This window comes from Mixophyes fleayi, chromosome 2 (assembly GCF_038048845.1).
Source record: "Mixophyes fleayi isolate aMixFle1 chromosome 2, aMixFle1.hap1, whole genome shotgun sequence".
Lineage (NCBI taxonomy): Eukaryota > Metazoa > Chordata > Amphibia > Anura > Limnodynastidae > Mixophyes > Mixophyes fleayi.
Window position 1 is genome coordinate 77,618,620 of NC_134403.1, and position 25,028 is coordinate 77,643,647.

General features: G+C 39.4%; 1 protein-coding gene across 1 annotated transcript; it reads right to left on the reverse strand.

Annotated features, from left to right (window-relative positions):
* Positions 1 to 691: 691 nt before the first annotated feature.
* Positions 692 to 23,255, reverse strand: TSPAN31 (tetraspanin 31). Its single transcript, XM_075199335.1, is given in 7 exon segments — positions 692 to 2,232; positions 7,012 to 7,047; positions 7,049 to 7,120; positions 7,565 to 7,702; positions 12,679 to 12,759; positions 13,622 to 13,789; positions 23,065 to 23,255. Coding segments are annotated over 7 exon segments (633 nt in total). The 5' UTR covers positions 23,128 to 23,255; the 3' UTR covers positions 692 to 2,157.
* Between the last annotated feature and the right edge of the window lie 1,773 nt (positions 23,256 to 25,028).

Here is a 25,028-nt window from a genome sequence, read left to right on the forward strand (position 1 = left end):
AGTGGGCAAAGAACAGGCATCTGGAAGGGTTTGAGGATATTAGAGAATCTTGTGACACCTCCGTATTCAATGCAGTAAAACCTAGTTCAATTCTCACAGTACAAGGGCCATCAGACTCTCACACACTTCACTGTACTTCTGGCTGTAGACAGTTGTACAATACACTACCCATTTCTACTAAAGATAGATGCATTTTCTGAGCTACTCATTGTAGGCTGTTACTGCTGTATCTACTACTCTAAATAAGCTGATGCAAGTTGTGACATGTATTAAAGTTTCAGGCAGTTATATTAAATACATGGTGTATCTCCTACTGCAACGTGGCTCTGTCAATAAACAGTAAATTAAATTAAACAATGTGGAACAGACTTTAACATTAGCATCTCCGTGTGTTGGTTAAATTTAGCGATCATACATTGAAACTGCATATTGAAATATGGAAAGAGACTAAATGACAACCTTACATAGAATAGGCAGGACAACTTGACCTAACAGATTACATCAGTTACAGCTTTCCATTAGAGTATTAAACAATGGAGTTCACAATGCAACGCCTGCAGCAAAGGCAGAACGCATCCCACCGCCACACAGTACCAGAACGTTATGGGCAGGATACAGTTGGAAAGTACGTAATATCTCTTTGATTGCATGTATTTAGACATTCTGGAACAAAATAAATTAGGCATCTACCATCAGGAAACTAGTTTATTGGAATGGATCTTTATGTGCTTGGAGTAGGTCATAACTAAACCGCTACAAAACTAAAGCAGGGGACACACAAACATGTGCAAAGTGATATGAATAGTTGGCTGTAATGTCCAGAAGAAGACTGGAAGAAAAAGCAATGTATTCAGTAAAAAGTTGCAGGGCGGCAGGTAAAAGCCAATAAAATTGTCATATCAAGGTGCAAAACCCTTTAACTGGGATGCAATAAGTTTTGCTAAATACAATTTCCACCAATAAAAACAAGCTTCCTGCAAAATATTGTTTTGTGGGGTAAATTTTTAAAGCACTAGTGAAGCCCATAAGGCATTTTGTAAGGTCACTACTTAATAATGAATAGAGGAATCTGATGGATATCAGGTAACATTATAAGACGCCTGCCTCTACTATTTATAGGAGATAGGTGCACTTTCATTCTTTATATAACAGTATTCTGCATGCCCTGCCAGCCTGGAATGGTTGTGTTCTTATATATCAGTGAACTACAGTCTCAGGGCTTACAAGGCTCTAGGAGCCTAGAATTGGGCCGTATAACTGGGAAAAGTGGGTTACATCTCATGCTTAGCGTTGCAGGGTTGTGTTCACACATAGGTCCCCATCAGCCATGTTTTATACTGTTACTCGCAGTATGTTGGCAAACACTCATGCCAAGATTTGTAGTTGTCAATGGCACAATTTAATATATTTGTGATAGGATCCAATAAGTAGCACTGGAGACAATATGACTATGCATAAATATGCAAATCTCATCTCAATTCACCAATACAATATTCTCTCTTAACCCATGTACAGAATGTTCCTGTGGATGCAGTAACAGAGAAATATGGAATATGGTAGGGAAACAGAGTATATACAGCAATTAAAGATGAATAGACTCCCCATCAATATTCTACTTTATTCAATGGTACCATAAAAAGACCACAGGTCCTTCTCCATTTGATCTTTGCCATGAACATAAAAAACATCATTTCAAGAATGACTGGTAAGCATTATTACACATATATACACATCCTACCCAGCATCCAATCCACTCTTTAAAAACATGGCAAAGAGAGGCTGTCCCTTGTCAAGTCATGCTTCATTAAGACTTCATAGGAGACTATTCAAAATAAAAGCAGACAGGCAAGCAGTCTAATTACCAGCTTAACTTATATATAGAACAATACAAATGTTTAGCACTGAGCTGCAATGATTCATCACCGATTGCCCTGTACCCAAACACAACCTTTTTATTGGTTTATGTTGTATAACCACAAATATTTTGGTCTGATTGCATTCCTGAAAAAGCCCCCATTTGTAGCCCGTCACATGTCCCTTTCTCTTAGTCAATTGGAACATGGAATCATAGGGTCAGAAATTACCAGCTAAGAGACAGGACCGAAACGGTAAAATAAAATACATGATTGAAGGATTGTGGGTGGAGATTCAATAACACTATAGAAAAGCACTGGGATTTGCTCGAGGATCTTTCTGGTTCCTGTACCGGAACGCAAGCCACACACCAAGAATCTGCAGAACAGAGAGGGTGGGAGAAAAACAGAAACATTGTGTAAGCAGCGTTAAGGAGAAAATTTACCATCAAAACTTCCAGATGACATTATTATGCTTTAAACAGGGATATTGAGCATTTTTAATACTTATTTATCATCAACTGTCCAACTACCAGATCTGTGTTTTTCTATTACTGTATGCGAGATGATGTGTCCTCAAATATTCCGGTGACCTGTAGTAAACTGGCTAATAGGATCTGCAGGTTGCATAACCCATTCACAATGAGTGTCACTATTCTCACAGACCATTCCTGCCAATTTCTTGAAAGAAAAAAGGAAAGGGAACATTTCTCCCCAGATCAAACCTTTTGCATGTGACTATATAGATGCAGAGGTTCTCTTTAGTTATATAGTGCTGATTAACCAGCGTCCAGGGAGAAAAAGACAGCAACGTGGAAGTTTAAGGTAAACTTAGTCACTGGAGGAGGTGTCAATTTGGGCAATCATTATTATTTATCTAGTGCCTATGTGCACTACGTACTTGGCAAAAATAATTTTAAAAAGAAAGGAACAATGTTCCTCTGTTCTCCAGGGAGACAACTTGCAATACAGCGTGCCCAGTATGTGGATTGCAGGCCTTCAGAATATACTATACTATGCCCTGTAACAGTCTCCTGAAGGTGGCCGGGGAGAGAACATTGTTAGTCAGAATCCATGTCAAGAAATGAACATAATGGGTACACAATACTTCAGGCTCTGGCAAAGAACACATTATTGAAGGGGTTATTTTTGCTATTGCTTTGTGCACTAGACAATAATAAATAAAAATATCTATATATAAGAAATCACAATGCAGAATTCACACACGTTAATTACTACAAGAGCATTTTTACAGAGCGTAGACATTTGATTGACTGCTAAAGTCATTTCTGTTTTCAATTAAAAACATTTAACAATTTATACTCGTCTGATCACCCTCTCCATGCGTGGCGCTAGTCTTTATACAAAGACTCGTAGCCAGAGAAACATTGTTTTCTTGCTACTAAACCAAGTAATCCCAGCACCCTGGCCAGTATTGTCCACCTCCATTTCATGACCATGGCATTTACTGTGCTCACCGGTTTCACTAATAAGTTGTGCAGTCAGCCTAGTTCAACAGTGTTCAAAATACACGCAGGACATACAGTAGCTCGCTTCTTTAGTGTGATCTCCAGACCGGTTGTACATTTGCACCCTGTTCATGCCGTGGTGTTTGGGATCCTCCGCATCGTATGGCCACACTTATCTGCAGCTTAGTAAACATGAGAGTTGTGGTATAGCCTGCTGGAGCAGGATAGTCGGGTCAAAGGACCAGTTGGAGGTGGACAAATGGTCTGGCCCACAAGATTTGGATTCTGCTCTGGAGCGTCCTGCGATTGTGAGGGACCCAAGACTGCCAGTTAAAGGGATTCCTGTGCTGTAAGAGCTGTAACCACATCAAGTGACTTGCTTGATGGAACCTTAGCCCTGTAGCAGCACAAGGAGCGAGTTATGTCACTACAGTAAGTGTGATAAGCGGCCTAGCTGCCCACTTGATAAAGTGGGGTGATGTATGTTCTCCACATGCTTGCGTGGGTTTCCTCCGGGTGCTCCCGTTTCCTCAGACACTGCAAAAACATACTGGTAGGTTTATTAGGTGCTATCAAATTGACCCTAGTCTGTCTCTGTGTGTATGTTAGATCCAATGGGGCAGGGACTGATGTGAGTTCTCTGTACAGCGCTGCAAAATTAGTGGCGCTATATAAATTGCTGCTGCTACTGCTGATGAAGTGATGGAAACAAATGTTTAAAGCCTAAGAAGTCATGGACCTTTGAGGCTAATCCTGGTACTATATATTTGAATACCACACAAACATACACACCATCATCAGATCAGAAAGCAAGGTGATATTATTGAGAACAGAAACCAGTTAAAGCATGGCCATAAGTTTAAAGGTGCAATTTCCTGTAAAAAATAGATGTTTCCTTAATATAATTTACTTTGATTAACTGGAATTTGACACATTTAATTTTTCATTGATTTACAGTTTGCCAAATGCCATGTGATTACCATGGCAGGCACAGTAACATGGCTTTATGTAAAGCGAAAAAAGGCTTTGGAATGCCATACTACAATCCCCTCTTCTTTTGCCATAATGTGACCACTGGCTCATACATATTGTTACACTTTACCAGGAATAATAAATAAATAAATAATAAAAAAAATATATCAGTAACCAAAATGTTTCCACTTTTCTGTCTACAGATCAATTAATTAAAAGCAATATTGAACTTGCTGTTTAAAAAACAAAAAGAATATATATGTTTATGTGGGGCTCCACCTTTAAACAGTACTGAAAGGGGCTTCCTGCACAACTCATTAGGCAACAGGCAGGGGAAGGCCAATAATTAGCAGTACACAAATATGGATCTAGCAGTGTGTAGGGAATTAATATTGTCCTGGACAGCTTTGCCCCAAGCAAGAGAATAAGCATGTATGTATAGATCGGTCATAGACAAATAAGAAATAATTGCATACAGTATGTTTGGTGGCCCTTTATACAAAGTGACTTTACTTGATGTTAAGGGTTAATGGGCTCAAATGAGTACAATGGATTCTAAATAACAGTCATGAGCTATCAATTTGTTCCCACTGCAAAAAAAAGAAAAAAAAAAAAAAAAGAAAAGCCAAACAAACAGGCAAAGGAAGTCTTAGAATAGCACTATGTTTCATATAATTAGAAATTATTGATGGATGTACCCAATTAACATAATATCATACAATAAAGGCTATAGTGGTGGATGGTGGAAGTTCAAACCACCGTAGAAACATAGAATTTGACGGCAGACAAGGACCGCATAGCCCATCCAGTCTGCCCATTATTTTTTTAACCTGTGGTAACCTCAAACCATATTTGGTCCTTTAATCTTTGTAAGGATATCCTTATGCCTATCCCAAGCATGTTTAAATTGCACTACTGTATTAGCCACTACCACCTCTGATGGGAGGCTATTCCACTTATCCACTACCCTTTCTGTGAAATAGTTTTTCTTAAATTTCCTCTGAACCTCCTTCCATCCAGTTTCAGTGCATGTCCTCGTGTTCTAGTACTTCTCTTCCTTTGAAGAATATGTGCAAAAGGGTATACTTTCCCTTCAATACCATTTGCGATGTCTCCAATAAAGAAATTAAAAAGCACTGGTCCCAAGTACAGATTCTTGGGGTATTCCACTGATAACCTTTCCCTCCTGTGAATGCACTCCATTTACTATAACTCTGTTTTCTATCCTGCTACCAAGATCTCATCCATTCCACCATCTTAGAATCCAATCCCAACCTTTCAAGTTTATTTAACAGTCTGATGTGGGACAGTGTCAGAAGCCTCACTAAAATCCAGATAAGCTACATCTAGGCCCCCCCCCCCCCCCTTGATCTATTACTTTAGTCATCCAGTCATAAAAGTCAATAATTTGTTCGACATAATTCATCCCCCAGTAAATCCATGCTGTTTGGGATCCTGCAAGTTACTGGATCTGAGATATTCTACAACTCTTTCTTTTAAGAGTGTTTTCATCAATTTCCCTACTACTGATGTAAGGCTCACTGGTCTGTAGTTGCCTCTTCCTTGTTCCCACTGTTGTGCAGTGGAATTTGCTCTTTTCCAGTCCTAATGTACTGTCTACATATTAAAAGGTATATAGAGGGCAGCTGTTCACTTGCCTGACATCTGGAGAAAAAATAAAATAAAAGACACTGTGGTCCACCAATAACAGTGCGCTCTACTACAGGTTAATAAAAAGGTCTTCATACACGACAGTGCCAACATGGCTATTGTGTGTGGAGTCATTCAGCCTTTTAAGCAGATGAGCAAGAAATTTAAGTACACAAAGTGTTGATTGTGTTATAGGCAGCTTTTGATGAAGAAATAGTGCGCAATGACTCATCTAATAATTTTAAATACCTGTTTTACCCAAGGGCTAAGTAATCAAAGGATTTTAAATATCTGTTTTACAACAGAACAGTATATCATGTTAGAGGTAAACCAAGAAACTGAATAAGATCAACATTAGTCAGACAACCTAGTATTTATTCAGCAGAAACACAGGGTGATAGATTTGAGATTAAGATCTGCTCTCAGCTGTGCTTGACTACTGGTAACTAAATAAATCCCCAAAGGGCTGATATGGGCATTAATGGATAAAATTGTTGTACACAATATGAACAAAAGTATTCAGAGGTTTGACCATTACACCAACAGGGACTATAATGACATTGTATGCAAATACATATACTTTAATATGGAGTTGGTCCCCCCTTTTTCAGCGATAACAGCTTCCACTGTTCTTGGAAGGCTTTCTACAAGATGTTGTAGTGTTTCTGTGGGAATTTGTGCCCATTCATTCTGTAGAACATACATGAGGTCAGGCACTGATGTTGGACAAGAAGGCCTGGCTCGCAATCTCCGTTCCAGTTCATCCCAAAGGTGTTCGATGGGGTTGAGGTCAGTGATCTGTGCGGGTCAGTCAAGTTCTCCCACACCAAACTCATCACCAGAAAAAAAAAAAAAAAAGGCTGCATAGCTAGGTGCTTGATTGTATACACCTCTGGTAACGTGTCTAATTGAAACACCTCAATTTAATAATTAACATTCCCTCACGTTGCTTTCACCTTAGTGTCCAGATAATAACATTATTCAATGACTGACTGTATTCATACTATTATTGATATTGGTTTTAACATGATGCACTTAACGATATAGTATAAAGAATCCTAAATTACCTCTGTGAAGCTGAAGAAGAGTCCTACACCTCCAAGGAATTTTCAAGGCTTCACCGGCATGAGTCAGCATTTTATTTCCACAAGTCTCACACTGTATTTTCTTACATTCCTGAATGTGAAGGATAGGAAGACAATTTGTTTATGGTAACCAATAACAAACATTTAACAGGTGCGTGCAATTATCAACCGGAAAGTATTTGAATGATTTGTCTACTCTTCACTAAGAATAAAGGTTTGGCGAAAATGGATCCATCTGAAATGTCAAATTAAAAAAACCAAAATGTGGCTCTTACACATCCAAATATTAAGGAGCCAATAAAAATGCACAAAACACCCAACATGGTCTTACAAGACCACCAAAATGTATACACAATGGAAAATCCATCTGACCAATGTCCAACAACCAGAAACTTGTCTTTGAAACAAAGTTCCTGAATGCGAATAAAACAGCAAAAACATCACACACACTGTTAAATTGCTGGACAAAACTGCAAGTGACAAATGATAATAATAAAAATAAATAATAAAAATCAGCGGGGTTGACAGTGCTCACCGCTTGGCAGCTCGAATATTCTGTCGAAAACCGCTGACTGCCTGTGATGTTCAACAATCCACAACAGTTCAAGGTATTCTCCATGTCTTTCTGCGTGTCAACGCTCATATGGGTCCATGTTGCATTTAGGAACTGTTCCTGTAGAAACCAGGTGTAAAATGTCATTAATTACAGCTGAAAAAACAACAAAACAAAAAACCACTACTAAAAATACAGCAGAAACAAGTCTTTAAAACGAAAAGGTTCAGATTTAACATTTCTCTGCTGATGGTAAACAGTATATTACAGAATACAAATAAAATTGAGCAACAGAACAGGATCATAATAAGTGTGGCTTGTTTTGTGGTTGCGCTCATCTGATATTTGAATGTACTAAAGTAACAGGCCCAACCTTAATTTTAAAAGTTTGAGAATGACAACTATTGGTTTTCACAAAGTTTGCTGCTTCAGTGTTTTTAGACCTTTATGTCAGATGTTGCTATGGTATACTGAAGTAAAATTACAAGCATTTCATACGTGTCAAAAGCTTTTATTGACAATTACGTTACGTTTATGCAAAGAGTCAATATTTGCAGTGTTGACCCTTCTTTTTGAAGACCTCTGCAATTCGCCCTGGCATTGTGTCAATCAGCTTTTGGGCCACATACGGACTTATGGCCACCCATTCTTGTCTAATCAATGCTTGGAGTTTGTCAGAATTTGTGGGATTTTGTTTGTTCACCTGCCCCTTGAAGATTAATCACAAAGTTCTCAATGGGATTAAGGTCTGGGGAGTTTCCTGGCCATGGACCCAAAATTTCTATGTTTTGATCCCCGAGCCACTTCGTTATCACTTTTGCCTTATGGCAAGGTGCTCCATCATGCTGGAAAAGGCATTGTTCGTCACCAAACTGCTTTTGGGTGGTTGGGAGACAGTTGCTCTTGGAGGATGTTTTGGTACCATTCTTTAATTATGGCTTTGTTCTTAGGAAAAATGTGAGTGAACCCACTCCCTTGGCTGCGAAGCAACCCCACACATGAATGGTTTCAGGATGCTTTACTGTTGGCATGACACAGGACTGATTGTAGCGCTCACCTTTCCTTCTCTGGACAAGCGTTTTTCCAGGTGCCCTAAACAATCTAAAAGTGGATTCATCAAGGAAAATGACTTTACCCCAGTCCTCAGCAGTCCAATTCCTGTACCTTTTGCAGAATATTAGTCTGTCCCTGATGTTTTCCCTGGAGAGAAGTGGCTCCCTTTGCTGACCTTCTTGACACCAGGCCATCCTCCAAAAGTCTTCACCTCACTGTGCATGCAGATGCACTCACACCTGCCTGCTGCCATTCCTGAGCAAGCTCTGCACTGGTGGTGCCCCGATCCTGCAGCTGAATCAACTTTAGGAGACGGTCCTGGCGCTTGCTGGACATTCTTGGGCTCCCTGAAGCCTTCTTCACAACTATTGAACCTCTCTCCTTGAAGTTCTTAATGATCCGATAAATGGTTGACTTGGGTGCAATCTTACTAGCAGCAATATCCTTGCCTGTGAAGCCCTTTTTGTACAAAGCAATGATGACTGCACTGGTTCCATGATTAACAGAGGAAGAACAATGATTTCAAGCACCACCCTACTTTTAAAGCTTCCAATCTGCTATTCTAACTCAATCAGCATGACAGAGTGATCTCCAGCCTTGTCCTCATCAACACTCTCACCTGTGTTAACAAGAGAATCACTGACCTGATGTCAGCTGGTCCTTTTGTGGCAGGGCTGAAATGCAGTGGAAATTTTATTTTTGGGATAAAGTTCATTGTCATGGCAAAGAGGGACTTTGAAATGAATTGCAATTCATCTGATCACTCTTCATGACATTCTGGAGTACTTGTCATCATAAGAACTGAGGCAGCAGACTTTGTGAAACATAATATTTGCATCATTCTCAAAACTTTTGGCCATGATTGTACACATATACACACACAAATAACATCATTGTCTACCTAAAATAATGAAATATACAAGAAGCAACGCACCTGATGTATACATGCTCAGAAATCATGACAAATACAAAAAAAAAAATATTGCACATGTTTAGCAATCACAGAAGGCTGATCATTACACAAATGAAAGCAATGAACACTTTGTTGTGTGACACCGTTTCAATCACCAATGAATCAGACATGAAGACTAGCAGTTAGTCAATATAGATATAACGCACCAATAGAACAAACTGCACCGTGGAGTTAACATTATACAAGAATTCAAACTCAGGGGCATATTCAATTAGCTTTGGATTCGCTGTAACGCGCCGGAACAGCCGCGAAACGTAATACACGGTACCGAAATAACGTGGATTTTCGTTCGCAGCCCATAGGTTGCGAACGAAAATCCGCGTTAATGCAGTGCCGTAATACCCGCAAGAACACGCACTTTTCGCGGCAAACGCGCGTTACCGCGAATCCAAAAGCTAATTGAATATGCCCCTCAATGTTACAAACCCAACAATATATTTTGTAAAACCTATCCTGTAATTAACATGATTTTAGGAGCATTAAAAATCAATCTACATGATAATAACAGACTTAAACAAATAACTTATTTACCAACTGAGTTGTCCATTAAATGTGAATTATATGCATCATTCTTTAGTGTCCCTGGAATCATGGTACTTTTTCACTGGGTTTTCTCTTCATAAATATATTTTTATTACACATTATTATTAATCAATTGTATTGTGTGCTTTGCATTATGCATAGTATATGATTATGTAGATCTATCTTCAGCGACCTTGGTTATTTATATTTATTCTTTGTCACACATATATTATTAGCCTTCCACTTTACTATAACTGGTAAGTGAGTAAAACTCTGGGACCCTTCCATTCCTGCAATCTCTGCAAGTTGCACTTAATGGCACAGAGAGTGTTAGTTTTCATGACAAATTTCTAGGGAGACTATAATTACAATGTTACAAGTTGTTCACATATTTGTGTAATCAGCCTTTTGCCATTACTAAATGCATATACCGTATATACTCGAGTATAAGTCGACCCGAATATAAGCCGAGGCACCTAATTTTACTACATAAAACTGGAAAAACTTATTGACTCGAGTATAAGCCTAGGGTGGAAAAGAGCGCTAATTTAAAAACCTAAATAAAAATGATAGGTTCAATCTATGAAATCATTTTTAGCTAGATGACAAGGAACATTCATAAATGATGAGAGAGAGAGAGAGAGAGAGAGAGAGAGAGAGAGAGAGAGAGAGAGAGAGAGAGAGAGAGAGAGAGAGAGAGAGAGAGAGAGAGAGAGAGAGAGAGAGAGAGAGAGAGAGAGAGAGAGAGAGAGAGAGAGAGAGAGAGAGAGAGAGAGAGAGAGAGAGAGAGAGAGAGAGAGTCTTCTAAGCAACTGACTGAGGACTTCAAAACAACGGTAACTCAGAGTTACAAGGCAGAGAAAAGCTATACAAATATAGCAAATGCTTCCAGTTAGGAACTTACCCTGTCAGAACCATCATTAAGAAGTAGAAGAGGTACTGGTGCTGTTTAAATCAAGGCAAAACCTGGAGACCCAGAAGATGTGATCGAACGGCTTGTAAATCCACCCCGCAGTGGAACGCATATGCGTTCCAACAACAGGAAGTTCGGCATTTGGAACGCAAGTTTGCGTTCCAAATGCCGAACTTCCTGTGTTGGAACGCATATGCAGAAGTTGAAGCCGAGGGACCGGACACCAGGTAAGTTCACCCGTGTATAAGCCGAGTGCCCTTTTTCAGCATACAAAAGTATGCTGAAAAACTCGGCTTATACACGAGTATATACGGTAGATTTATTTTTTTGTCAATTTAAAAATTTTTAAACATTTATACAGTGGAGTACAAGGTTTCTAGTATATTTTAATTAATTGATTCCTAACGATACTGGTGGTGCACCACCTTTATGATACCAGCTCATATATTATATTGCTGAACTTATAACAGATAAAACACAATAGAAATAAATTGAGTACAAAGCACAAACATTACTTCAATTCTATGATAATACAGTAAAATACAACAAAGTAATGCGAGTTTTTATTTTACCAGCAATGTGGCTAATTCAGCTATGAAGACAGCTATCCAACCACGTTGTGCCTCAGTGAGGTCCCTGGTTCTAGTGAATCTATTGGATGAACCTTTGAGAATTGCAACTAAATGGTTGTCTCTTCTGTGTACAGGCAACGGATATACTATACAGTTGGATCTTATAACATGTATTGTTGCTCATGCATCTTGGAATTTGTAGTTCAGCATCAGATGATCAAATGCCTACATTATCTTTTGTATAACTCTCCATTCATGTTTTGCAACCTACGCACAGAACTGCACAATGACCAGTAACCAGTTCATGAAGGAGACTAAAATAAGCACCCAAACACCAAAGCCCATTGGTACACTGCTAAAAGCATCACTACCATCTAGTAAATGGTGGCATTGCAGGAGCTCCACCCCTCCCCCAGCCGGAGCCCTGGGGGCTGCTCCGTGGAGCCATTTTTCCTGGGGCTCCTCTGTTTCTCCAACAGCCAAAACCAAACACCGGGGGTTGTGTTTGCGAGCTGCAGGACCAATCACAAGCCACAATTAAGAGAAGACAAACCACTTACAACCATTCTTTAAATTACGTTCCATGTCTACCTAGCCCCCACCAGTTACATTACTGTCACTTATCACCAGCACCTCCCTGGCCTCCTCTCCCTTCCTACTCCCTCAGCAGCTCAAAATGCTATTCACCCACCACTCACATCCAATACTTCAGCTACACAATCTAACTAGCTATATGCTGCTTATTCTGTGTGATAGATCTAAGAAGACACAATTTAATCACTCATGTAGCAATATGAAACTGCATTTAATCCTTCCCACTATGTATACCAATTTGTACTATGGCTCTTGGGCCTAGTGGAGCAAGCCCGCCTATAGCCCACCATAGAGAGCTACAGAGCTCTTCCACAGAACGGTATTATAGAGATGGACTACAACAGTCATTGTACGAAAATGAGCACGGTTCAGGGCTTGTAACTATAAGACTAAGGTAACCTATTTGCTATAGGGACAATCTCTTTAAAAATTACAGTAAAGACTAACAATGCTAATATGTGTCTCTTACCTGTTGTGATCTGTTCATAGCTAAACAGGAGCAGGAGACCACCAGTTGAAAAATAAAGATGAGAATTAACACCACCATATACTACATCCCAGTTAAGGACAATGAACCGTTTAACAATGCACTGTTTCAAGATAAAACACATTATTATAAACACTGCACAAACCACAAACAATTGGAGATATTTGTGAAAATTGCTGTACAGGAGAAAAACTAATTTATATATATATATATATATATATATATATATATATATATATATATATATATATATATATAATGGTGCTGTAATCCACAGCAGACGACAAACTGAACGGTTACTGTGGCCTATAGCAACTTGTATCTGTGCAAATATTCAAAAGAGAAGGACAGCACGGTGACACACAAAGGCTAATGCCTCACATCTCTGGGGTCATGGGGTTTGATTCCAACCAAGGCCATATCTGTGTGGAGTTTGCACGTTCTCCCCGTGTTTGCGTGGGTTTCCTCAGAGTACTCCGGTTTCCTTCCACAGTCCAAAAACCTAGTAGGTCAATTGGCTTCTGACAAAATGGTCCCACACGGGTGTGTGTTAGTGAATTTAAACTGTAAATTCCAATGAGGCAGGGATTTATATGAATGGTTACATATTCATTGTACAGTACTACGTAATATGATTGACGCTATATTAATAAATACTAACAATAGCCTGGTTAGGGTAGATAGAAATATATATAATTATTTAAATCAACTTGATATCCAAAATGTGTGCGTGTTTTAGGGCTTTATAATTTAAGCTACAATGGGGCAGGGACTGATGTGCATGACAAATATTCTCTGTACATCGCTGGGTAATATAGTAGGTGCTGTATAAATAATTGATAATAATAAGACAAGTTTGTGTGAGGACCTTCAGGATACCTCACAGATCACATCATACAGAAGAACAAACATTAATTAAGGATACGATAAAGAGCATCACTTGATGGTGACTAATGGCCCCAATTAAACCAATGATGGCAATGAGTAGAAGGAAGACTCCAACTGCAATCACTCCCCCAATGATGTGGATGCTGGAGACGATTCCAAATCCTTTGCCCCATGCTGCCACTCCAATCAGCAACAAGCCCACCAGCTGTAAGTAGAAGGAAAGGTTAATGTAGTTTCCAGTTATAAATATAGAGCAGAAAGACAATTATGATGGTAACAGTCAACATACTGATACATTAAAGTCCAAAAAAACATTGACAAATATGACATACATCTCATGGGGGTTTTGTAACCAGACATGCTCAGTGCCAAAGTTTTTCTGCACAGACCAGGACCAAAGATGGCCACGCTTGTGGCTGACGATTTTGGAAGCCGGTTTAGACCATAGTAACCAGAGTTTGCTTGGTGTGGGACCTCACCATCCACCAACAGCTGTCGTACAGTCAGGAACAAATAATATGTTATCTGACATGGCATTTGCCACCTATTCAAATAAATCATCATATTGCATTGTGGTGATCTTGTTGAAGTTGAATAAAAGCCACTGAACGTTGCATTTTATTAACCAAAACGGTTATTTATAGTCATTGTCCGTCTATCATGAATTATTGGTTAGATACAATTTAATCCAGTGTATCCAACAGCTCTTCTTCCATCCAAGTTTACCATAGTTTCTAGGAAATAATCTAAATTGAACAGTTATACGGAAGCCGGCGGTGTCATTTTCTCAATGTCACAGTTGTTTTCAATCTCCCTGTACCTATAGTGTTTGTGGTGGGTGTTTGTAACTCCAGCGACATTAGGAGAATGCGGCTGTTGCTGGAAGTGGGACAAGGCCTAATAAAATAATACATTTAAGTAGCTTTTTTTCCTTCAGTAGAGTAACCTTTATCTTCCCAGTTTTCTACCTGTTTTGTACATTTCCTTGTTGATTAAACAGAATATATTCTTAAGTCTGACTGAGGTTTAGTTCAAATTGTAATTTTGCAATAAACATAGTCGCTCTAATGATTGATACTGGATTTATACATAATAAAAATCCTCAGTGAGCAGATGGTTACTGAACATATAAAACAATACAATACATTGAGCCGATAGGCAAAACATGGCTTGCCATTACGGAACAGGAAAGCAGAAGGTCAGTGTATGAAGGACTGCTCTGGAGTGCCTGTATCCCGTATTAATAGGAACCATCAAATGAACATGAAGATTTTTAGTTTTTAATAGATTCTAAAAATAAACAAAATGACAAAACAAGCAGACAAAGGATTACAGAACCAGGGCATCTCAAACTTTCTGACAGCATCAAAACTTTTGTCAAAAAAGACAGCCAAGCAGATCAGTAAAGAAAATAAAACGTTATCAAATGAAGGTTTAATCCCACCCCCCCAAAAAAAAAATAATAATCACCAAAACCGGCTCCTTTACTAAATACAGTTTTCAGGAATCACTCACATGTGTACTGGAAAATGGGTGAAGATGCTTGAGATCAAACGCGCACTTTAACAATGCACGTTTCGTAATACAGTCTATTGTAGTATGTGTTCAACGCATTAGAACCTGGTTGTGCTACATTAGAATGCAATTATGGCACTGGCATCATTAACGCACTTGTCCTATTTTTAGTGCACTTTTCATGCATTATTAACGTCTTCCATGGTCATCAGTTTGTGAACACTACAAAATGAAAATATATTTTACTGTGGCAGGCTTATAGAAAGAAAGATAACATCAGCGTAGGGCAACTGCGGATAAACTGGAGTAAGAAAACAAACAGACCGTTGCAGATGACATTTGTAATTAACATGCAACTGTTTTTTTTTGCCTCAGTTGCAACTGAGGCGCCATTATCTGGATTCCAGAGGAATCCGAGCTTAGCGTGGAGCACAAGAGGACACATTTAAGCGCACTGGGGAGTTGTCTTCAGCATAGGGCGCACTATAAGGAATAATCAAAGAACTTGCTGCACTGACGCCGTGGTGGCACCACTAGACTACACCACGTTGACCAGCACCATTTTTGTATAGCAATATACAGTATTTGAATATATTTAAGGCCTATGTTATAACAAACAACACTCTCCATTAACTGAAGAAATGCTTTGCACCAGTATACAGTACACAAACTCCATTACAGCAATTTGTCTTGGCCAATGCTCTCTGAGTGGGAACAGTTTTGAAATTGTCATTTAATTCAATTAGCCACTCAGACAAGACTAAAGTATATTACACCCACTTTGCGCCAACTCTGGTCCCTTTTGCAGTTCATGCAGATCAGAACATAGGAATCTTACTTATACCAGCTATATAAAAGTGCATGGGCATAGTGCCAGCTTTTGTGCTGTGGTAGAAAAGATCACTCATTAATCTACCGACACATGTTCACAGCACTTGTTTTTGTCTTATGGAAAACAAAATACAAGGTCAATTATTCCAGTACCTGCCAGGGTCAATCATTACAAAGGCCGGTGAGTTAACCTGTGACACTGCTGAAATACCAGCATGCAGGACAAAAGCCAATTACATATGAAGTTGGGGCAGACTAAATGGGTCACACTCTTACATATGGGAAACAAAAAAAATAATGTTTTAAGCAAATAAAACAACTACATCAATGTTTTAGGTGAGCCATCCCATTCATAAATCCCAATATCCATTAACATATATTTTACCTTAATGACTTATCAAAGTCTCAATTAATAATAATGCCAAAATAACTGTGTGACTGGATCACTTGTAAATAACTTATGGTATAAATTTATTAAAAGGAAACAGCACAGGGCGCTTATTTATATAAATGCAAATGTATTTATTTTTGATATTGTGTGTATTTTGATAAAGTAAATATCTTTATTTCTGAGACTCTGGGAGGAAATTCGTTTTTTGTTTTAACTTTGCTAGAGGAAATGCATTATTTCTGAGGTATATATCTGATGCAATAAGCATTTGTTGAGTCCTTTGTGTATTTTGGTGTAGACCAATGACTTGTTTGGGGTTTTGTAACTTTTCTTTGGAATTCTCAAGTGGAGGAAATGTGTATTCTGCAACTGTCTGAAGAAAGGACCCATGTTAATTAGACCTTTTGCTATGTTATGTACAACACATCTGAAGGCACAGGAAGGTTTAATTAGACTTGCTGTTAGATTTCCTCTGTGTCTAAAACAAGATGCAGGAAATCACAGCATGTTTTAGGATATCAAAGATAAGTAAATATTGTTAGCTTTGCATGTAAATCCATGTTTGGGTAAACCATACTGCATCCTGATACTAAAACTAACTCAGAGCTCAGGGGGCTGGCTGACCCTGTGAGGCTGTGTCCAAAACTGTATAAAAAAAAAAAAATCACCGTTTTGTATTGAAAGTTGTTCTTCTAGTTTCATCTGACATGCTCACTGGTACCTTCAACCAGTGTGAGCAAATAAGGATTCACTTGCTTCAAAGACCTGCTTGGAAACTTCTCTAACCCTGTGACCTACAGATTAGACCCAACTCTAATCCGTTCCCGGCTGTTCTAAGGTTTGGACACAGTTCTCGCTATCCAGCAGCTCTGGCCAGTTCGACAGGCCAGGGGGGATCCATTCACAGCAACCCTGATCCATAGGAAGAGGTCAGGGGTACCAGCCCAGGTACACCAGTAACGGGGTACACTAGCAATGTTAGTTACCCAGAAGAAACCCACTACTGGATGTCGGTGAGCAGTACAGTGGTGGCAGCACTTGTAAGCCCCTCCTACTGCGGTTAGAGGGCGCATTTGGGATACCAAAAAGGGAAGGTGGCAAAGTAAGCCCAGTCGGCTTCCAGCAACAACAGACAGGGTGGCATAGGCGGTCCATCCTGTCAAACTGTAAAAGAAAAAAAAAAAAAGTTGCTAGCTGCATAACCCCTTTTATTAATGTTAAGGGCTCCGCTCAAGAGACGCAAGGTGTACATGAGAAATGCAGCAATGACGTCAACTGCAAATAACTTGCGCTGTGTCGCCTACAAATCAATGATAACCCGGTAATAATGACCGTGTGCAAATTCCCCAATATGTGTTAACCTGTCTTGCATAGTGAAACATTAACCACTCAATGACTGTAGGGTTTCAGAACAACATTCATATTTTAATACTTTGACAGTTTTGCTTGGAGCAACACACTTTTTTTTTTTTTTAAACTTTACAAAAGCAAATGTTATTTTATTTTTTTGGAGAGGGAGGGAGGATAGATAGGACTTCCTTTGGTATCATAACATTAATTTAATCTTCCTGACTTTTCAAAGGATCTATTTTGCAAATATAAATCCTCACCAAGTGAAAGCATTTAACAAGTATCTTTTGGATAAGATTTGCCATACTTGGGGAGCCAGATGTATACAGTTTCCATCTATGTCTGGCCCCTGCCGATGTGATCAGATTTGAAAAGACTTTGGTGCTTGTTTGTTCAAACCGCTAACATTGGGCCGATGACACAGTGCATGTACCAGATGCAGATAGAGGACCACATACATATGGCCCTCACTTTTCCCTAAACAAAGGTAATCAAATCCTAAAGGTACTTGTAAGATGCACTCCACTGAAGCCTATCTAACCATTATTAAATATGGGATAGGAGATCTATTTGTAAAATAGAACATTCAAGCTTATTTGGAATTTTAATTATTCAAAAGAGTGGAATTATCTTTTAAAAACTACCAATTTTACAATGACCACAGTTTATTGGTATATCATACTTTAGATGTTCAGACTTTGGCATGTAAACCTTATGGCTAGGAGACCATATCAGCCTTTTTCCCCTTAGACTAAAACTACTACCCTTAAGAGCGATCATTTAACTTCAGAGGAATATTATGCAGTGCACTGTTAGTGTATACTTCCTAAATTAAGATTCCCCTTTCACAAAATCTCGAGTAGGTGGTCAGAAGAGTAGAGTCAGTTCTATCAATAGAAAGAAGTAAAAACAAGAAAAAACCCAAACCAAAGACTAACAGTAAAATCTGATTTAATGATTGCACCAGCTCAGAGAGACTTTAGGCTAGTCCCTATCTACCCTTGTGGGTAAAACTTGCTTGGATAAACAAAATATAAAAGTTATTCCTAAGAAACCGATGGAGCACCCAAAACAAAAAAAAGTTTCTCATCGGGCATAGACAAAAAGCAATGAGTAATTAAATTGGTTAGAATAGCTTTCACCGTCTTCTAAATGTCATTAGTACAGATAAAAAACAAAAAAAAAAAAAAAAACCCCAACAAACAGTAAACATTCTTCTGACCATGGAAAGTCGCAATCATCAACCAACATAACATTGTGCTTTGAATGACTATTTAAAATAATTCAACCCCTTTTCTCCTTGACATTAAAACAATTTTCAAATCTTGGTAAACCTGCTTGACACAAATCAGCACATAAAATAAATCATCAATAATCCAGACTATAAAGTACAATGAAATTGAAGTATTCATTGGGTTTAGTAAAGGAATTGCACATCAATTCCTTTACTAAACCAAAAGTGGTGTGTGCAGCTTACTCCTCTAAACTTCACAACTAAACCTTCCATCTGCCACTCTCTGCTTCCTTCCAATGAAATAGCTATCCTAACCACCCACTTGTCTGATAAGGCCTCATACCCTGTCAATAAATGATGCATTGTACTTGCATGTATGCAAAGGTTCATGCTGTCATGGCACCTAAAAATTGTACCCTGCGTGAAACAGGACATTTGTCCTTATCCTCAGATTGCTGCTGTGTCACCCTCCACTTGCTGAGCTCAGGCCTAGCTCTGTGCTCTGACCACCAGCACCTAATTAATAACCTTGCCTGGCCCAGCATTCTTAAGATGCCAAATTTAAGCTGGCTCAGAGGATAACGGATAAGGACCTCTCTGATCAAACGGGCTCTGTGGTGGCACTGAAGTACCCAGAGAGGAACCAATGTATTATCTGTCCCATTCTAAGTAATTGCAGAGGAGCAGCATGGCATTAAGTGACATGTTCTGATAGGATAGCAAATTCCTGAAGAAGAATTAATAAAAATGCAGAATTAAGGGGCTAAAATGGGCAGAGGTTAATCATTAGAACAATGATAATAATGAGGGATGATGAAGTGGATATGAGGAGAGAAGAATGAGTTGACTATGGGATGCAGAAGGGGATTGAGTGGGCAATAATGATGCAATCTGGTGTGAATGGGTTTGAGGATTGAGAGAATGGACTTGAGGGGGGGGGGAAAGAGATGTGAAATAAAGTAGAGGATTGAAAGAGGTTAGTATGTGGATTGAAGGGGGTGTAATGTCTGTATGAGGGCTGGGCTGTGTGGCTAGGTGTATGTACTGCTATTTATTAGCAAGATACCATATACAATATAAATATTTGCCTAGCTCTTAGATGAGTCTGGATTTAAACAGATGTGAAAATAAAACACACTGTACCAAATGGAACCATATATATTTGCAATATTAACGTGCCTTTAATTTGAGTTGTGGTGCGTTTTTTTTAATTCCTTATTCCTTTTAGAGATTTTAACTCAGTTGAAAAAGCCCATTCATTTCAATGGGAACACACTGTAAACCTGGTGTTTAAATATAAATCTGGTTTCAATATGACAACAACTTCCTGTTTTGGGTAATGCATTTGCAGAACCTTTCCAACGCATTTAAATTTAGTATTGAATGCATACATAAAGCAATGCAGTGTACATGAATTATTATTAAAAAGAAAAGCATTTTAAAGACCAGGGGGTAAATGTATCAAGCTAAGAGTTTGCCGGCGGGTTTGAAAAGTGGAGATGTTGCCTATAGCAACCAATCAGATTCTAGCTGTCATTTTGTAGAATGCACTGAGTAAATGACAGCTAGAATCTGATTGGTTTTTCAAACCCGCCGGAAAACTCTCAGCTTGATACATTTACCCCCAGTTGGTATGTGGTTTTACTAGCCAAAACAACAATTCATCTCTTTAGTATCTCCTAAAAGCTTTCTTCTCTGGCCCACTCCCGTGGCTGCTGCATCCTATTCTCCTTTCACAGACTACCTATTAAGGGACATATGTGACAGGAGGAGAAAGATAGAGTACTGGGAATACGCTGAACAATACTGGGAACAAGTAGTAGTTAAAAAAAAAAAAGGAGGATGCGACAGTTCAGCAACAACAGATAATAAAGGCAAAGTAGTCCAAAAAATTGTGTGATGGAGGGAGTAGTCATTTATCCAAACAGAAAAGATCCTGTTAGCACAGGAAAGTGGATGTAACCTCTATCATAAATACCAAACGTCTACTACATAATTCACAATTATACAGTCAGAGGGTTGGTCTTTTACCATTAGCCAAGGCCAATATTAATAAAAAGATGGCTTAGAGTGCCTTTGGAACAAGGCACTCTAATTCACAAAGTCTTAAAATCAAGTAAATATTTATTTTCTTAACATTTTGTTATCAACACCTCTCCCTTTCTTCTACATCAAAATATTTAGTTAAAATAAAGATTATGGTCCTGATTCATTAAGGCTTGTAAATGCCAAGACGTGCCATATTTTGCAAAAAATTGCTTTGCACATGCCCAGAACCAGACCATACACCAGTGAACGCAGCAACATCCAATTCATCTTCGAGTGCAAAGGACACTTACTACAGTAGAGTTCTCCCCAGCACCCATTTCCCGGGTGCTCTGGCTGTTTTTACTTGCCACCCGGCTCTTGGAGCCCAACAAAGTCCTATTATAATAGAATAAACTAGTGTTTCTATTAGAACAGGCACTACAGCCAGCAGTTTGAGTTAGACCACTGGCCACCAGTCTAACATATCCTGGCAGGTGTGGGCAATAACCTTAAACATTTTTTACTACTATTGCAAAGTATTACACTGCCCCCACCCAGCTACTTCTTAATGCCACCCGACTGGTACATTTTTTGGGGGAGAACACTGTACAGCCTATGATTTCATGGGCCGAACGGTGAGGGAAACTGGCATACGCACATGGTCAATGTACAGTAAGGGCGTGCCAAGCTCCAGCACACGCAACAATGTCCTATTCAAGCTTTGGACTTTCTCCAAATGTACGTATTTTTCTGTTGCATCACTTGGACCAGCTACAGGTCAGGTGTAGGCGCTGATCACTAGTGATGACTGTCACGTATGCATGGTAGAACATGTGTTTGCAACTGGAAATACGCATTTTAAGTACAGTAGACAATTAAAAATATTCTCAAATATGTATTTTATGGGGGTGGGGGAACCCAGGAACACTTTCTTATTTTTTAAACGTTACTGACTATATTATTAACAGGTGAGTTCTTTTGTCACTTGATATTACACAAGTGTATTGACACACATCCTGCAGAGAATTGACTGTTAGAGCAGAACGGACCTAGACCCATATTCATCAACATACATATCTTTACAGCCGCTCCTTTTTGAATATGGATGTGTGTATACCTGACTTATGTGCGTTTAAAAATGTGCCTGTTTACCGCGATAGGCAACAATATGTATCGTAGATGGATAATATTGCATCGCAAGTATTTACCAACACTTACCTTGCTTGCCATGGAATGTGAAAGTCTCCCCCCCCCCCCACCTCTGCGATAGAGGAGGGGCGCTGCATTGCTCTTTCCATTGTAGTGACAGTCAGAAGTGATGTTTTTTCTTTCTGACTGATCAACTGGGCATGTGCTGGTAAAATACACAGTAAGGCACAGTACTATAATGCAAAAGACTACAGCTGCATACAGTTCAGTCTATAAAGGTCTGTGCGCAATCAGGATGGCATTAGGATATTAAGCTTGTAAATTTGTTAACTTCACAGTCCCCATATTAGTATACCGGGTATGCATTAAGAAAGGATAAATGGGTTATCTAGGATTTCTCCTTTGTAAATAATGTGGTGGTCAGTTTGAATAACTGATGTGAATGAGTTTTCTGTGCAGCGCTGCAGATTTAGTAGCATATAAATAAATAGATGATGATGATCATGCTTTTGTAAATACAACCCTAAACTTAAATTATCAAAATGTGAGCTTGTTGCTGCACACATACGTTCTGATAGGCTTCCTGGATCTAAAAATGCAAATTAAAACACATCAATAATCAGTAACATATGACGTGTTTATAGGATTGTATTACAATCAGGTTTCCTGCACACCCTAGCAGTCACTTATATTAACCAGATCTCTCAAATATAACATATAAAGTGGCTGTGGAATTTGAGAGCATCGTTCACTAATGAAGTTACCATGACTTAATGATGACAGATAAATGCCGGGCCTACAATGAGCACTACAGCACCGACACAGGAGGACAAGCTAGTTAGTCCTGGAAATGAGGACTTGGTGAAACAGGATGGGGAGAGCTGCAGATAACAGAGTACAGGACAGATCTATATGAAACCGGTGTAATAAAGCTGAGGACAATGAACAAGGACAAGTCGCGCCGATGTCTCCTTACACTTACCATGTAGATTACGTTAAGCGCACATAGTGCGTTCTTGGAGCAGGTAAACCCGCCGCACACCATCCTCCTGTCACCGGGCCGGGGCTCCAGTGGATAACGGGGCTGTCTCTTTAAGTGAGAAATAGCTCTTCTCCTGTCTCTGCTGGCCCGCTAGCAGGTGACGTCACTGCCCCGCCCAGTTGGGTCAACGTTCAGTGTTGATTGGCCACGCAAAAAACAGCGACGTCCTGGGTCACTTACGTCGAACTAGTAATTTACCGGCAGGCGACACTACGCTGGCGCAGGAGTGACGTCGTAGCGCTTGTGAGCCGCCATCTTACTACACCAGCCACTCCCTGGTGTTGCTGGCGCAGCTGCAGTAACATGTGTGTATTGTTAGAACATGTTTTTCTTCCCACTAATGCATATGCTATATAGTAGTAGATTACTTTAGTCAAAGTCTAAATTATGTAGATATCGATAGTTCTAGTTACTATAATTTAAAAAGACACTGAACCGGAAGGCAAATTTACCTACAAATTCAGATATTTTTTTCTCTCATTTTATGCTGTTCTTTAGATTAATGCAGACCAGAAGAAATGTCCGGAAATAAGGTGCAATGCCTAAAACTAAGGAGCCAGCACGTTTGCAGTGAAACATTTACAATATTTTAGGTGGCATAACTGCAAAATAGTGAGTGTACAACTCATCATTAAAGAGCATGTCTCTTAAATTTTTTTTTTTAGAAGTGAGGCAAAATGCTGGCCTTCAAGGAAGAACCATGGATGTTATTAAATGTCCTCTCTAGTCCATAGATTTACCAATGTCAGCTAACACTACCCATAGCCTATAGCGCAAGTATGTCCTGGTATCCAGGACCTGTAATGCACCTGTAAAAACAACAGTAAAATAAATACACACAGTGAAAGGAGGGGGAATCACTTCTTTCCAGTTTGGAAATCCAAAATGTATCAATGAACTGCATTGATACAATATAGTTCATTGTGGTTAGTGGTGAGACCCACTAGCAAGATTCGTGCTAATGACCATCATCAGCACAGAATTTGCACCTGCCCTTAAGCAGCCGCATATGGCTCCAGTCAGATGTATATAGGCGACTGTGTCCAGGACAAACTCGGCTAGATTTGCATGACCACGTCTTTTTTGTACTTGCCCTAAATTTGTCAGTCCCTTCCCTCCCTGTCCGTACTTTATAAAGGTAAAGAAGTGCAAGTGTCAGATGCTATAAACAGTCATTGTCAATTTATATGGTGATATAGATTCCGTAGCGCTTGACATATGAGAACAGCAAGCATAATGACAGTTATCTAGTTGCTCTGTACCATAATGGTGTCAGGTGTCAAGACCCACGACCTCTCCTCGGGTCCAAATCCCTTCCGGAGTTGCCGACTTCTGAGTAAGGGCCGTGATGGGAGCAATTATAGAGGAGAATTGCGGAATAAACTGCCGCCAATAAATCTTTGCACAGCCTTTAATCCTAAGGGTCTAGGCCAGTTGAGTATCGCGGATAGCTTCTCAGGGCCACCCGGAGGCCGGCTCCAGAAACAATGTAGCCCAGAAACGAAATTTGTGAGACCTCAAACACACACTTCTCGAGTTTGCAGTATAAATGGTTTGAACGTAGACGTGATAGGACCTCTTTGACATGCAGACGGTGGGAAGTCAAGATCAGGAGAAAATATAAGAATATCGTCTAGGTAGGCAACGACAGAGACGTAGAGAAGGTCTTGGAAAATTTCATTGATGAAGAATTGAAAGACTGCTGGAGCATTGCAAAGGCCGAAGGGCATGACAAGGTATTCAAAGTGACCCTCTCGAGTACAGAAGGCAGTTTTCCACTCATCTCCTGGACGTATATGTATGAGGTTATACGCCCCACGTAGATCCAGCTTAGTGAAGATCTTGGATCCACTGATGCTGTCAAAGAGTTCCGAGATAAGTGGCAGAGGATACCTGTTCTTGAC